This window comes from Lutjanus erythropterus, chromosome 3, assembly GCF_056507025.1.
Source record: "Lutjanus erythropterus isolate fLutEry1 chromosome 3, fLutEry1.hap2, whole genome shotgun sequence".
Lineage (NCBI taxonomy): Eukaryota > Metazoa > Chordata > Actinopteri > Lutjaniformes > Lutjanidae > Lutjanus > Lutjanus erythropterus.
In genome coordinates, this window is record NC_139319.1 from 30,627,675 (window position 1) to 30,641,379 (window position 13,705).

Below are 13,705 nucleotides of genomic sequence, written 5' to 3' on the forward strand. Positions count from 1 at the left end.
CTGAGTTGTTGGTAAAAGAACTGGTGATGTATGACAGTGATAAAGTCCTGCTCCTGTCCAAACTTTTTTGGGACATGTCGCAGGCATCAAATTCAGAATAAGTGTATATGTACAGAACACAGTGGCGTTAATCAGTTTGAACATCAAATATCTTGACTTTGTACTGTAGTCAATTTAATAAAGGTTGAAAGGTTTTTGTAAATCACTGTATTCTGCTTTAATTTACGTTCTACTCCATGCCTTAACTCTTTTGGAATCCGGGTTGTATTTCTAAATACAATTTAGAGTTCAGAGTTTTGGGTTTCTATTATTCAGCATGACGTTCACACTTTCAGCAGACATTTTAACATGTCATGTCAGGAAAAGCACAGCTGTAATGACTAATGCTAACCATGGCTGCTCCTCATAGACACTTCATGGAGAGGAGGCAATGGTAAAGATGTTGGTCACACCCATGCTATTCCTGATACCACAAGTTCAAATGGTGTCAAACTGTCAAACTTTCTTTCTCCCTGTCTAAAGCCTATGACCCCAGTGTCCAATACGAAGTCAGACACAGACTGTGAGACAGCAGAGTCTCCATCCTGAGCCTCAAAAGTTTAAGTAAGAGACAAGCTCCTCAAACTGATTGTAACTCTTCCAGCTCCAACACGCCAATGAATTCTTGAAGCCAAAGGTGACTCTACAGATATATTTCAGCACTGAATCATAAGTCACCGGGAATAACTCACTTGAAAGGTTGCAGATAAAGGGAGCAGTGACTGCATCTGTCCAGGGCTAAATGTCAGTGGAGGTAAAACTGTGTGTGTGTGCATGACTGTGTATGTGGTGGGCGAACATGTGCATGTGTGTGTTCCTGCACACCTGCGCACATGGTGAGAGAGACAGAGAATTGGAGGAGATGAGGGAGGTGTGTGGGCTGCGACAAACAGAAGTGAGTGGGTGAGGATGAATCTGAGGAGACTTTTTTGAGAAACAGTGAGAGAGGGAGAACAGAGGAGCTTTGTCATAGAAACTGAAATTCATTCAGTGAGTTTTAATGTGCATGAAGTGAGGTGTTGTTTACAGCATTTAAAGCTACAGTGGGTGAGATTTACAGGGGTTTATTGGCAAAATATGGCAGAGATTGAATATAGTATTCATAAGTAGGTTTCATTAGTGTAAAGTCATTGTGTTTTTTTGCCTTAGAATCAGCCCTTTACATGTTCAGAGGGCTCAAGTTCTCCTCCTCTTCATTGAGGTCGTCATATTGAACCACTGTGTTTCTACGGTGACCCAGAAAGGACAAACCAGACACCTACACACTCGTCATTTAGACAGTCCAACTAACTAACTCATATTTACAAGTTAGGTCAAGCCAAATTTTATTTATGATGCCCAATATCAAAAATTTCCACTTACACATCTCTTCCGTTTATCCCAGATACCTCACAGATTAATAGTGTCACTCTCCAGGCAGTCTGTAGGATTTAGTGGCACCTGGTTTACTGGACCCTCATCATCTGTAGATAGAAAAGGCTCATTCTAAGGTAACAAAACACAACTATTCTTCTTTTAGGTCATTATTTACTTATAATTTAAGTGTGTATATTTGAATGGTATATTCCATTTCTGCCATAATCTGCCAGTAACATCCCTGTAAACTGGACCTTTAAGATTAAGGGCAGCATTGCAAGCTGAAATGATAAAGTTAGCATGTAACTTTTCAGCAAATAGAAAAGCAAGCAGCACTTTTTTGTGGATACTTTATGACGCTCCCTTGGGGAACAAATGACAGGTGTTATATAAAGGACCCAAATCTTTTTGAACATCTCAAAATTATATTTTTTACAATTATACTAAGTGCTTGTGGGCATTTGAGGCACTCCTCAATATCTCACCTGTCATTTGTTCTGCTAAAACCTTGATGAAGCACATGTGAAGTATTTTCTTTGCTCTTCCCCCTACAGGAAATGCTGTCGCCATAATTTCAACATGAAATCCTTCGCTGATGTCTGCGTGCAGAAGCTGACCTGAGGCAGAAGCTCGGGCTGATTCTTCTTTAGCCGCTGCAGAGCGTCCAGTAGGAAGGGGGTTTCTCTGAAAGCTAGGAAGCCAGCAATGTAAGGGGCCGTCAGGGTCACCATCTGACAGTCCTCATACAACACCTGGGGAAAGGGGAGGAGACAGAAACACTGCTGCTTCATATTTCATGACTTTTCTTTCAGGGCAACAAGGTGATCAGGGGTTATAATAGACTCTACAGCGATTAAAAACTTCATGGGTCCGTCTGCACAGGTTTGAGTCCTGAAAACAGCACTTAAGCAGTACACGGATCCCCCCTCTACCTGCTCGCTCATTGTGAGTCACACTGAATAATTCACTGTACTAACAGTACTGAGTTTGGATACATACATCTGTGGTGTTGAATGGAGCTCAGAATGACAATGTCAGCGGTCAGGAGCTTCAGACAAATGCATCCGCCCCAGTGTATATGTAATGTTGAGTCCACAGACACACACAAGCTGTGCAAGATAATCACTAACATCCCCCATCTGGTACAAAATGAAACATCTGTTACTTCTCATTAATTTAAGGCTGTGAACATGTACTGACAATCTTAGACATTATTCCATTTAGGTTACCTGTGTAATATTAAAGGAGAGGTGTGCAACACATTTACTGTAATAAATCGTAAAATGACTATGATATGTCACCAGAGATCGAGGAAACAAGCCACGTGAAGTACTGTGACAACAATGCTACAGCCGCAGTGTTCTCCTTTGAAATTAAAACTATTCCGGGCCATAACTTCTGTGTCTTTTAATGAGTCGTAACAAATTGTTAAAACTAAAACTACTAAACTTTGAGAAGGAATAGATCTTTATAACAGTTAAACTGAGCAATATTTTTCTGGCAGGCAGTGAGGCAGAACTCAGACTCCAGGGTGTGAATTTGTTTTCAGGATAACAGGCTGAACTTTACTTCAACAGACAGTTATTATCAGCTGATCAACTTACAGTGTAGGACCCCTCAACTTGCTTCAACTGTAGACTGGATATGAAATGGAGTTTCAACATACATATATACCATCTATGGCCTCAACTTGCTACTGGTACTGCAGTACTGATTTTGAGACAAGCGAATGTAACATATTGCTCCTATAAACTACATGGTTTTGTCTGCTATAGCATACATGTCTATCTAATGCCCTGCTTTGTCCTTTGAGAGAGAAAATCAGTACACAAAAAGGCTTATATTCTATATTCCTATTATTATATTATTATGTGTGTGCATGTACCAGTTGCAATGCCCTTAGTCCTCCCTAAAAACAGAACAAAACCTATTTTTCTATAGCCAATTAAATAAGTCAATTCCAAAAAAATTCTGAATAATTCACATATGTTGTTGCCTATTCATGGATCGGAGCCTACAAGTCCCTGTGGAAGTTGTGGTTATTCAGGAGGTTAATGTGTCTGCACAGAGCTGATTAGACCCCCCCAGTGACTGAATTGAATTCCAACAATAACCAGTATCATGTTCAAGTTTCAAAAAAATGGTTTCATTTCAATGAAATTGCTAGTATGGGGACTAACATCATCACACATGAATATATTTGGGCTCATTAAATCCACAAGAGTCTCAGCTTTCCAGTCATGACGAATTCATGCAATTCCAAAACTGTTTAGGGACTCCAGTATGCAGGAATATTCAAATACACCTTCTTTTTTTTTATTTAAAAACAGAGCAAAAATAACACATTTATACTTCATGCGAATAACTGCAGAGTTTTGGCCCAAAAAAGCACAGGGTTAGTATGAAGTGAGTATGTCTAGGGGAGACTCTGAGGTACCCACAGAATCCAGTTTCATTCAGGCATTACTCCATAACATGACATTTCATATGATGCAAGCATCTTCACTCGAGCTTTACAACTCGACCACTCCCACAGCCCCGCCCCCTTTTGCCAGTTGTCATGACGAGTTAATCAGCTGTCCTCTGGCTCCACTAAATTCCACTAAATCTTGTCTGCAAATCCATTTGGAAGTTATGGACTTTTTTGTGTTCAGCAGACACACCTTCTGCTCCTACCAGCACGATGTGATTGGCTGCTGTCAATTTGGTACAAGCTCTATCTGCTGTCAGGAAAATAAAGAGTTGATCAGAACGCTGCACGCAAAAAGTCTATGTTAAATCCTCAAAGGGCAAACGTGCTACACAGCGCAGCAGTGTGTGAACATGTATGCACATTTTGTAGAATCAGATGTTGACAAGAGTAAACTGAAATCAAAACTGTAATACTGTTGAGGTAAATGGCTCTACCACAGAAAGTCTCTAAACTGAGATTTTAAAATAAAACTCTCCTAAAATGATCAGTTTTTCCTCACAGGCTGTCGTACTCGATGAGATGATATGCCAAGGTCTTGTATGATGTGACATCAGGCCTGCAGCAGTGGCTCCAAATCAAACATGCAAAAGCTCTCATTTGTGAAGGTAAATAAATGCATTCATAAGCTTTCATTTGTGAATGGAGGCGAGCCCATGACACTTTGATACAAGCACGTCTTATGAACAGACTTTAGATATGTCATCTATCATTCAGGATATGTCAGTGTCATGTGTTTGAGTGCAGTGGCCTTCATCCCCCCTCTGCTAAACAGGGGTGATGATTTTTTCATACTGAAAACATATTAACTTATCTTATTTAAAAATATGCTGAGCTCCTGATTGGGAGTAATTAATTTAAATGCAATGCAAAAAACATTTTGGGTGTCTTTTTTCTGTGAAACACTGAGTGGACACACTGTGCGTCACGTTAGCAGCATTACTTTGTGTCACAAATGGCCTTAGGTGGCAGTGTTGGAGTAAACTGAGAGCAAGCAGGAAACATAAACCCATTATTGGACAACATTTCATTAGTGTCGCTGGCTCCATGAATCAACAACATACAGTGACAAATGTCATTAATTATAATGAGAAGTTGCCAACAGCCCATGTTCATGCACAGATAAACAGCAGGAGCGAGGAATGCTTGTGAAAGGCTGCACAAAACGGTAAATGAAATGAAAATTAGGACTGCCAAGGTCACTTATAACAACAGCCAGTTTAACAAGACTCGACCTTCAGCTGAATTGTATATTAAACCTCGCCTCTGCTGTGTATTAATATGGTTAGCAAGTCTGCTTTTAGTGCTTAGGCCAACTTGAAAACTTTAGGTGGATCGGATTAGACGTCATCCACCACTTTATGGTGAAGAATATTACAATTCAACACACTTTTGAAATGAGGCACAAATGAAGTGATTAGAGGGTCGTACTATGTAATTAGACAATAAAATTTAAAAGCCCCTTTGAGTGTGTGGGGGGGGGGGGGGTTGACACAAGTTCTGAAAAATAATATTTTCCAATATTTCACAGGTAATTCATAATTCTTTAATGATCCTGTTGGGTACATTTATGTGTGTGGCCATTTCTATAGTTATCTATATAACATTAAAACTGCAGAACGATGCACAGCCATCATGTAGATTACTACAACTTATGATAAAAAGATAGGGAAATTACTTCAAATAATGTAATTATGGGTAAAATGGTTACAGCTTAAACCTAAAGCTGCTAATTATCAGGAGTCCAAGCAGCATCACTCGCTGTGGATCCCTATTGTTCTTGTTCTAATTATTGTTTTTCTTTCTTTCTGATTTTTCTCTGCGAAAAGTGTTTGACCCACTACACAGGCAATAAAAATGACACTCACTTGATCTCAAGGTGATGTTATAACAAAAGTTTCACAATTCTTTTGAAAACAGCTCAGCCTGGACTCAAAATTCCTTCACCTTTTTAATCGTTCAATTCATCTGCGTCTTTTCTGGTCTGCTACTTTGAAAATGTAAACTTTTATGACTTTTTCCAAATATGATCAGAAAGCCAGTTTTGTGAACTTCCAGACCGCTGGTCCAATCAGCAAAATCATGCATCATCTACAGACTTTGCTGATCTAAAATTGTCAAAGAATTTTTGATCTGTCAATCCGTTTGGATTTTACAAGCCACTCAATTTTTATTGAAATAGCTCATTTTCTAAAATGTGTAATAACTCATGAATACGTTGAGAAATCAACGTGAAAACTGAGACACGTGTTCTGGAGAGTGCAGTAAGCTAACATAGTAAACCAAATTGCTTTTCACCACTGGGGGTGCCACAAATGCATCAACTTTATATTTTGTAATTGGCTGCATGGTTTCGTATGATTGTTTTGCTTGATATCGGGTCATGACTCAGTCAATCTACAAATGTTTATTACAACTAATCTAAATTTCTAGACATCTCAAAATCCAAATGTCAAAAAAATCATCTGTTCGTCCTGCTGAGCTTAAATTTCTTCAGCACATCCGCTGAGTTGTGACTAAAGTTTGTCTCACTGCAACATGTGGTTTTGTGTGATTGCTTGAATGGAGACAGGTGTGCCAGAGGTGGAGCAAAGCTTCAGCAGCTGCATCACATCAAAAAAATCTCGACGTCCACAAAGACCCAGCTCTGTCACCTCACCTGATCCTAGTGCCTGTTCACTCATCCTGCGTTCCAGCCCTCTCTAGGAAATTTTCTCATTGCAATTTTCTTCAGACAAACCCTGTTTCTCCTTTTCCAACAGTTCAGTCTGCCCCCTGCAGCCCACATCTCCACCCCCTCGTCTGGTCTGCCCTGCCCTCTGCCTTGGATCCCTACTCAGGACCTTTTCCCACAAAAATAGCTCCGGTTCTTGAACTGGTTCTGTTCAAGATTCTTTGAACCTTGGCATGGACCAGCCCTCTGGAGGGGGGGGCAAAATTAGGGGCTTGAACCAGAACGGGGCTGCTTCCATATTGGTGGCAAAGACTTACCAGCTCACCCACTCCCTGGTTTACACTCTGGACCTGTGGGAATCTCTTGGCACCTCACAATTCAATTCCACTTCAAAGGATTACAATGTGATTCTAAAATTATTGTTGATGCATCAAAATTTTAATTCCCACCAAAACTGAAGAAGTAGCCTAATTTAAAACATAGTGTGAGGAAAGTACATCCCAGTCTTACAAAATTGCTACAGGTGATCTCAATGAATCGCTCCATGAATCAATTACTTTCCAGTCTGAACTCTTCTCAGCTCCTGTTTGACCCACCTGCTCAGCTCAACCCACCACCAGCCCAGTTCTCCACTGCCTAGCTGATTCCTGGCTCAAATCCAGCCTTGCAATAAAAATCCTCTTTCTTCAAATTTCAGTCTCCTGCCTCTCTGTGAACACTTCATTAGCTCAGCCTTCACACAGGAATGAACTTTGACACTTGAGTTTGAACATCCTCCAGTGATCTTACCGTTTGCCTCTAGTAAAAGTTCATGTATGTTATGTACGTATATGTAATGTACATCTGGACGATCCAGTTTAGAAAAAAAATGACAAGTGTTCTATTTTCAGCTTCTTATTTAAAGGGCATGTCCATTATTTTTTTTTTTAGGTTTTTATATCATGATATATGAGTTTTGGTCAAAATATTTATGCTTTAGCATAATAATGTTGTTTTGCCAAGCCCCTCTGAACATGTTTTCCCACCTGACCTGACACAGGTTTCTGCACGACACTGCTACATAGAAACCCTCCATGCTGAGGAAGGGGAGGGCATCTGCACTCAAACCTACATCACAGCTTTTTGCCAACGACTGAGTCTGAGTTTCCACTTGAAAAACACAGAAAAGAAACACATGAAGATGCTCTTTAAGGGGACAGTTCACCATAGAATCAAAAATAAATATGTTTCCTCTTACCTGTAGTGCTATTAATCCACCTAGATAGGTTTGGTATGAGATGCCAGATTTTGGAGATTTCAGCCGTATAGATGTCTGGTGCCATCTAGTTCCATTATACTAGAGAGAAGGCAGTACTACAATACTATCTAGACTGGCTTAAACATATGTGTTTTTGATCTGGAGTGAACTGTCCCTTTAAAGGAACCACCTTACATCTACATCTGTTGTTTTTTTATGTATCTAGTCAACATGTTTTCCTGATGTGAGGAAATAAAAACAATGAGATGGCTTGTTAACTCAGTCTAAATGCACTTATTTCTCATTTATTAAGTATTTATGGTGGTTTTCAGTGACACATGTTAAGATAATATCAGGTGATGCAGAAATGGCAGTAAAAATGGTCAGGGACATGAATTTATGTGCAAATGAACTCTTCCTGAAATGTATTGATAAGGCTGATTGTGAACTGGGTCATGATGTTTGTCATTTTTAAAAAGTGTGTCCCCTGAAGAAAAGGGTTGGGAAAAACTGATATCACTGTAGGAACAGAAAAAGACTAACTGACTTTTTACAGAACAAGGGAATGTGTAATAAATCAGATGTTGATTTTGTGTGCTTTGCCGTCTGTCCCGTAAAAAAATATAATTTAAGAAGTAAACATAGACTTGAAAGAAAACAGGGGGAAGCAACAGGTCTGAGAAAAATAAAATAAAAGCTGCTCACTGGACAGTGCTTTCTAAAATCCCCTGAGAATATCAAACAGCAGTTAAAATAGACACAGGACATCAGAAACCTTTGGACAGGCAACAAATATGAATTAAATATCTGTTTTGGTATGAGGATTCTGTCATCATCTTTCTTGATTCTATTTTGATGATGTGACTTTTTCTCCCAAACGCAGGCTTATATATGTAAGTGGAAGGTCAGAAAATGTCAATTCTGCTGCTATCCCCACTTGTCACCACTAGAGGTCGACAGAGCTCAGAGCTTGCTCAGTTGATCTGTAATTATGAGTTGGTGAAGGTGTGATGAGGGTAGAGCTCACCTCCATGTCGGGGTAGCTGAGCACCACGAGCTGGGCGCAGGCGTTGACATCGTCCCCTTTGATGAAGGAGAGGTCCACACCTCCAACTCTCTCCAGGCCTGAAAAGTCCGGACTCCTCTGCCAGTCCTCAGTGTCTTCCTCCACCACCAGCTGCCTGAGACGGGCCTGCTCACTGCACAGAAGACACATCACTGAGTCAAACAACAACAAAAACTATTCAGAATGTCCCATCTGTACTCATCCCGACCAAAACCCTGAATATAAGATTGGTAACTGCTGTCACTGACATTAATTTCACTATATGGATTTATGTAGAGAAATCTTCGGCTATATTAGCAGGAAAAGATTGAAACCTTAGATTTAGCTGTTTTTTAACTTACATAATATTTATAAAAGTTGTTAATAAATCCGGTATTTTCAATTATGAGTTTAGAGACACTTATTAAACGTAAATTTCTTTTACATAAAAACATTTAGTTTACATTCTGCAATGACATATTAAACAAGTTAAGCATAATGTTTCTTATTATTCTACACACACACACAACATAATGTAGAGAAATAGGATTTGTGAAAAAGAATAAATAAAATTTGTGATTTTGCTAAATACTCAGTAAATGCTGCATGTTATATATACATGTACCATCAACCTGCCAGGGACTGCAGATGAAAATTAGCCTGTATGGCTAAATTTGGCACATTTATGTGACATCAATGATCATGTTAATTACTGTGTAAAAAAAATGTTCCAGAAGTTTTGAGGCTTGTCTCTGTGCTGTTTGGCGTATTGTAAGCGGGATGCTTTGTGGCATTTGCGTAGATATGGCTTTCTTCTGGCGACTCGACCATGCAGCCCATTTTTCTTCAAGTGCCTCCTTATTGTGCATCTTGAAACAGCCACACCACTTTTTTTCAGAGAGTCCTGTATTTCAGCTGAAGTTATTTGTGGGTTTTTCTTTTCATCCCGAACAGTCTTCCTGGCAGTTGTGGCTGAAAGTTTTGTTGGTCTACCTGACCGTGGTTTGGTTTCAACAGAATCCCTCATTTTCCACTTCTTAATTAGACTTTGAACACTGCTGATTGACATTCTCAATTCCTTGGATATCTTTTTATATCCCTTTCCTGTTTTATACAGTTCAATTACATTTTCCCGCAGATCTTTTGACAATTCTTTTGCTTTCCCCATGACTCAGAATCCAGAAACATCAGTGCAGCACTGGATGAAAGGTGCAAGGGTCTGTCAGGAGCCCAGAAACTCACTGACCTTTTATACACACACACACTGATTACAAGCAAACAGATCACAGCTGAGGATGGTTACCTTTAGTAGCTGTTCAAACCTGCTTGTGTCACCTTGTGTGCATGTTATCAGGCCAAAATCTCCAGGGTGTGTAAACTTTGATCGGGGTCATTTGGGTAGTTTCAGTTGTCATTGTGATTTAAAAAGAGTAAACACAGTTGTTTGGCAATAAATGGCTTCACCCAACCACTAACCATGAGTGGAAAATAAAGTTTTTTCTCTTATCATTCATATTCTCTGAAAAATGGCCAAAGAAAAATCACAAATTCTACCAGGGTATGTAAACTTATGAGCACAAATGTATTTTGCCTGTAATGCTGTTTATCAATTCCTATTTTTTGGTGAGAGTTGCAGAGTTTTCGTAGGGATTTCTGACTTCTCTCCATTATAATGGGACTAAATGGCGATAGTCCTTTACTACTCAAAGCACCAAAAAATACATTTTTAAAAAATTCATTCAGTCATTATTTTGAGAAAGACACACAGGTTTTGAATTTTTCAAATGTATTTTTTTTTTTTTTGGTACTTTGAGCCCAACAGGCAGAGTGTCAGCTGTGAGCTGTAGCTGTGTAGATGGCAGGCAGCATGAGGACATAATATGAAATCATGGTGTCATCACTGGCCTCATCTTTACAAACTTACAAATCAATGGCTGCTGAGGGCTGCGGTGGCAAACATCCAGAGCTGCTGGCAACAGTAACTGCAGCAATAAGTACAGCAACATCTGTCAGCAGCATGTAATTGTGCACTAGGTCTCTTCATGTTACTGAATGAGAAGAAGTAGGTCCACTGCGGGGACAAGTTCTACTGATATCTACTGTCCTGTATGTGGTACACTAGTGTGGATTAAAGCAGGAAACAGTCTGACCTCTCCCACTGCTTCACCAGGTCTTCATCAGGTGGAGCGCTCATCTGTCTCAGCCGGGTGGAGGAGTTTTTTGACGAGGAAAACCAAATGACAGGAGTAAACGTGTGACTCACCAGCTCCGGGTGTTGTGTTTTTCTTCCGTGTGCAACGTCACTGTGAGGGCGGGGCCTGCGGCTGGCGTCAGCGTGGTGTTATGCGGGTGAATCCTGCCATCTAGAGGCCTAAATGGCAAATTACACTGAAAGAGAGCTGGCATTTTTTTTTAAACATTTTGCTGTACTGACATTGCAGCTCGAAATCACTTTTTTATTAGTTATGACATCTTATTGGTGATATTATTATCATTTTTTTTCAGTAATATCAAAAAACATACAGTAGTACTACTTATTGTATGTGTGTTCTCCTTCTGTTTAATGGACTAATGGACCTGACCCACCTTCACATCATTAATAAGAAAAAAACACATGGTCACATCAGAATAAATGGACCATTATAGAACCATGACACTGACCATCAAAGTCACATTTGACTTGACTACAAATAAAATCTCAACTGATCTCCAAACTACAGGAAGGAAAGAAAGGAAGTTAGAGTTGAATATTAATACATATGTTTTGTTTTTAAAAAGAAGGATGAGTGATTCATTAGACTTGCAGGGCTTATCATTGGGCAGGTATGGTGAGAGAAATACAGGAATTCTGCACATACTGAAGCTGACACATCAGCTGATGAGAGAGAGAGGCAGTGGAAATACTCGATACAAAGGTAAGACGTATACAGGGACAGATGGGACAATGTTAGAGATCAGGAGAATCAGAGGAGGATGTAGAGTTACGTGTGAGCTCATCTTCCAGTGAAACAACTTGACCTGTGAAAACTGTTTCAGCTGGGGTTGCCCTGGTACAAACACACAATGTCCTCAGTTTGAGTCCAACCAAAGACCTTTGCCCTTCGCACTTCTCCCCACATTTCCTGCCTATCTTTACACAATCAAATAAAACTACCAAATTGATTTGATTGAGTTGTGCAGAGTGAACACTGGGAGAAAGCTGGAACATCCATGTTTTACTCAAAGTTTACTGATGAAACATTAAAAAGAGGTAAGGACCTGATAAGTATTCACTTCTTCCTACTCTTTTTTTGGACATTAATTATTTTTATGTTGTTTTTCATGACTTTGCTATTTGCCATTCATTTTATTGGTTATTTTTGTTTTTCTGTTTTCAAAACTACAATTTTCCCTTTCATGTTGAAAATAAAATGTAAAAAGGCAGACTCAAAATCTCAAAATATGAATGTGAAGTATGGTGTTCCTCAGGGCTCTGGTCTTAGCCCCCTGCTCTTCTTTTTATTTCATCTCTTGGCCAGTCATGGAATTAATTTCTACTGCCACATGCATGATACCCAGCTATGTTTTAATCAATTTATTTATATATTTACATGAAAAGGCTTTATGTATATTAACCAACATTCAAATGCACTAATAAATAAATAATAATAATATGCATAATAAATGCACTCCAGTTAGCTAAAGGCTAGGTTTCTTCAGCAGTCCCTTTGCCTGATGTTGATAGGCAGTAGGCACACTAGATTGACTGATGTGGAAAAAGGGATGTCATAACCTCTTCTGTCTAAATTCTGAAAAAAAACAAAAAAAACCCTGAGATGACAGTTCATTGCCCTGCTGCACAGACATCATTTTAATCATACAAGAGTAGTTCTTCACAATGGTGTGATCTCACACCCTGTATTTTTTTTTTCTTTTATCATTCTCTATCCTTTGATCTACACAGTCGGCAGCTCTGCTTTTCCCCCCTACACACAGTAATATGACATGAGCTCACACACAGCAGAGCTGACAGCACCCAAGAGGAAAATTCAGACTGAAAAACAGCTTGCTGCGATGAGGAGATTCAGGTCAGTGGGGACAGATTATCTTTTGTGACCATTATTGAAGTCAGTGATGCAGCAAACATGAAACCCATTTTTATGATTCTCATTAATTAACAAGCCGTTAACACAAGAAAGCAGCAAGCAGCATAGTGATTACAAAATGTTAACACAGTTTTCAGCAGTTTAACCCTCTATGGTAACAATGTTGCCTCTAGGTAACTTACAAGTTTTTGGTCTATTACACTCACACCATACATCCTCAGTTGTGGTGGAATAATTTAAGAAAGAGCCAGTGCAGTGCTTTAATTTACCACATGACTCTCTGGAGGTCACGTTAGATCCTTTTTAGTAGGACCTAACGCACATGGCACAGCTTCATCACCTTTCAAAATAAAAAGTCCGAAAACGTCTTTGACATTTGTCTGGAAAAAATGGATTCACATCAATAGATGAGTAGAAGTTTATTTTTTGATTGTTTAATGTACTCTATATGAAAATTAAGTGATGGAAAACTTTAAAACGTAAACGTTGCCTTGAAGTAACACCATACCATATGGCATTTTTGGTATTGTGTATTTAGGTTTATATACTGTTCAAACAGTAAGATGGGGTGCAAAATGCACTGATTACTATTTTACTTCAGCTCATCAACAGTGAGTCAAATATGACAGCAACACCACAAATACTGGCAAAATACAGTATGTCAGGAATCACACCAGGAGACTGAAAACAAGCATTTAAATGTAACAGAAATTAACACTTAAATGTGACTCACTATCTGTTTTAAAAAGAATATTTTGGTTTTATAGATTGTTGTTGTAAAGGTTGCTGAAATATGCTG

The 13,705-nt window shown here is 39.2% G+C and overlaps 1 protein-coding gene across 4 annotated transcripts in view; it reads right to left on the reverse strand.

Moving 5' to 3' along the window:
* LOC146330262 (endonuclease V-like) overlaps positions 1–11,130 on the reverse strand; it is an 89,084-nt gene extending 77,954 nt beyond the window's left edge. For 2 of the 4 annotated variants that reach the window (XR_014769264.1, XM_084713511.1), the window contains exons 1-3: positions 10,972–11,127; positions 8,804–8,975; positions 2,013–2,147 (exon numbers count right to left, since the gene is read on the reverse strand). Coding sequence is in view for 3 of the 4 variants with exons in the window: in XM_084713511.1 (XP_084569637.1) it covers positions 2,013–2,147; positions 8,804–8,975; positions 10,972–11,015 (351 nt within the window). In the remaining variant the exon portion in view is untranslated. Of the gene's footprint in view, positions 1–2,012; positions 2,148–8,803; positions 8,976–10,971 lie in introns of all 4 variants that reach the window. The other 2 variants (XM_084713527.1, XM_084713536.1) reach the window with 2 other exon arrangements.
* Positions 11,131–13,705: the final 2,575 nt, after the last annotated feature.